Source organism: Rhinopithecus bieti, unplaced genomic scaffold (genome assembly GCF_001698545.2).
Source record: "Rhinopithecus bieti isolate Rb0 unplaced genomic scaffold, ASM169854v2 scaffold_73053, whole genome shotgun sequence".
NCBI lineage: Eukaryota > Metazoa > Chordata > Mammalia > Primates > Cercopithecidae > Rhinopithecus > Rhinopithecus bieti.
Genome location: NW_016901340.1, coordinates 1 through 1,227, shown reverse-complemented (window position 1 = coordinate 1,227; position 1,227 = coordinate 1). Strand labels below are relative to the sequence as shown.

Here is a 1,227-nt window from a genome sequence, read left to right as displayed (position 1 = left end):
AGGTTTCAGCTAGTAAATGACATCGGATTTGGCCCTGGCCACTCCGCTGCGGTGGGGCTCTCTTGGGGTGAAGGGGCATCGTAGCTCTCTCCCTCGTCGCCCTAGATCAAAATGGACTCACAGATGACGAAGCAGGCGCTGAATGAGATCGAGACAAGGCACAATGAGATCATCAAGCTGGAGACCAGCATCCGTGAGCTGCACGACATGTTTGTGGACATGGCCATGCTTGTAGAGAGCCAGGTACCGGCTCTGCCACCCATGCCACCCTGGGAACCTCCCTGGGCCCGAGGTCCCCTCTTCCAGCCTAGTCCCCATCCCTCCCTGTGCATGTCTCCTCTGTCTGCAGGGAGAGATGATTGACCGCATTGAGTACAACGTGGAACATTCTGTAGACTACGTGGAGCGAGCTGTGTCTGACACCAAGAAAGCAGTGAAATATCAGAGCAAGGCCCGGAGGGTGAGCGGGGCAGGCGGCTTGGGGTAGGCGGGGAGCCCAAGGCTGAGCCCGGGCTGAGGTGAGTGTTGGCAGCGGGTGGGAAGCCTTATCTCTGGCTCTGACCTCTTCCTGTTTCTGTTTTCTCTCCCCTCTTCTCCCTGCCACCCTCTGCCCCGTCTGTCCCTGCATCTGTCCACGTGTCGGTCTCTCTCACTGTCTCCCTGTCTCGCTCCTCTTTCTGCTGCAGAAGAAAATCATGATCATCATTTGCTGTGTGGTGCTGGGGTGGTCTTGGCGTCATCCATTGGGGGGACGCTGGGCTTGTAGGCCCCCCACCCTACTCTCTCCCAGACCCCTCCCCACCACATCGGGAGCAATACCCCACCACCCCTTTCAATCCATCCCCTGCTCCAGGCTCACCCCAAAACAGACCCAGGCAGCCCCACCCCTCCTCCATCCCCACGGCAGACCCTGGTGTCCCTGGACCTTACCCAGCCATGGACCCCCCTGCCCCGCACGTAGATCGCAGCAGGCGTGATTACACATGCACACCAACATGCATGCCGCCGGCACATGCTCAAGACGTGTGGACACCCCAGCGTGTGTGTGCGTGTGATGTGTGTGATGCACCAGAGCATCCCCTGCCCCACCTCGGGTGTGTGTGCGTGGTCTGAGCTTCCCCTTCACCGGGGCTTTTGTGTAGACTGCAGCCGAGTGTAACACAGCTGCCCACCACGCCCCTCTCTGTCCTCTGTGAACGGTGTGTGTGTGTGTGAGACCACAGATCT

The 1,227-nt window shown here is 59.5% G+C and overlaps 1 protein-coding gene across 1 annotated transcript; it reads left to right on the top strand.

Moving 5' to 3' along the window:
- Window positions 1–90: 90 nt before the first annotated feature.
- On the top strand, window positions 91–762 carry LOC108526052 (syntaxin-1B-like; the record flags this gene model as incomplete). The annotated part of the gene is made up of 3 exons (XM_017866750.1): window positions 91–243; window positions 350–460; window positions 687–762. Coding segments are annotated over exons 1-3 (319 nt in total), but the record flags the coding sequence as incomplete, so codon positions are not given.
- Window positions 763–1,227: the final 465 nt, after the last annotated feature.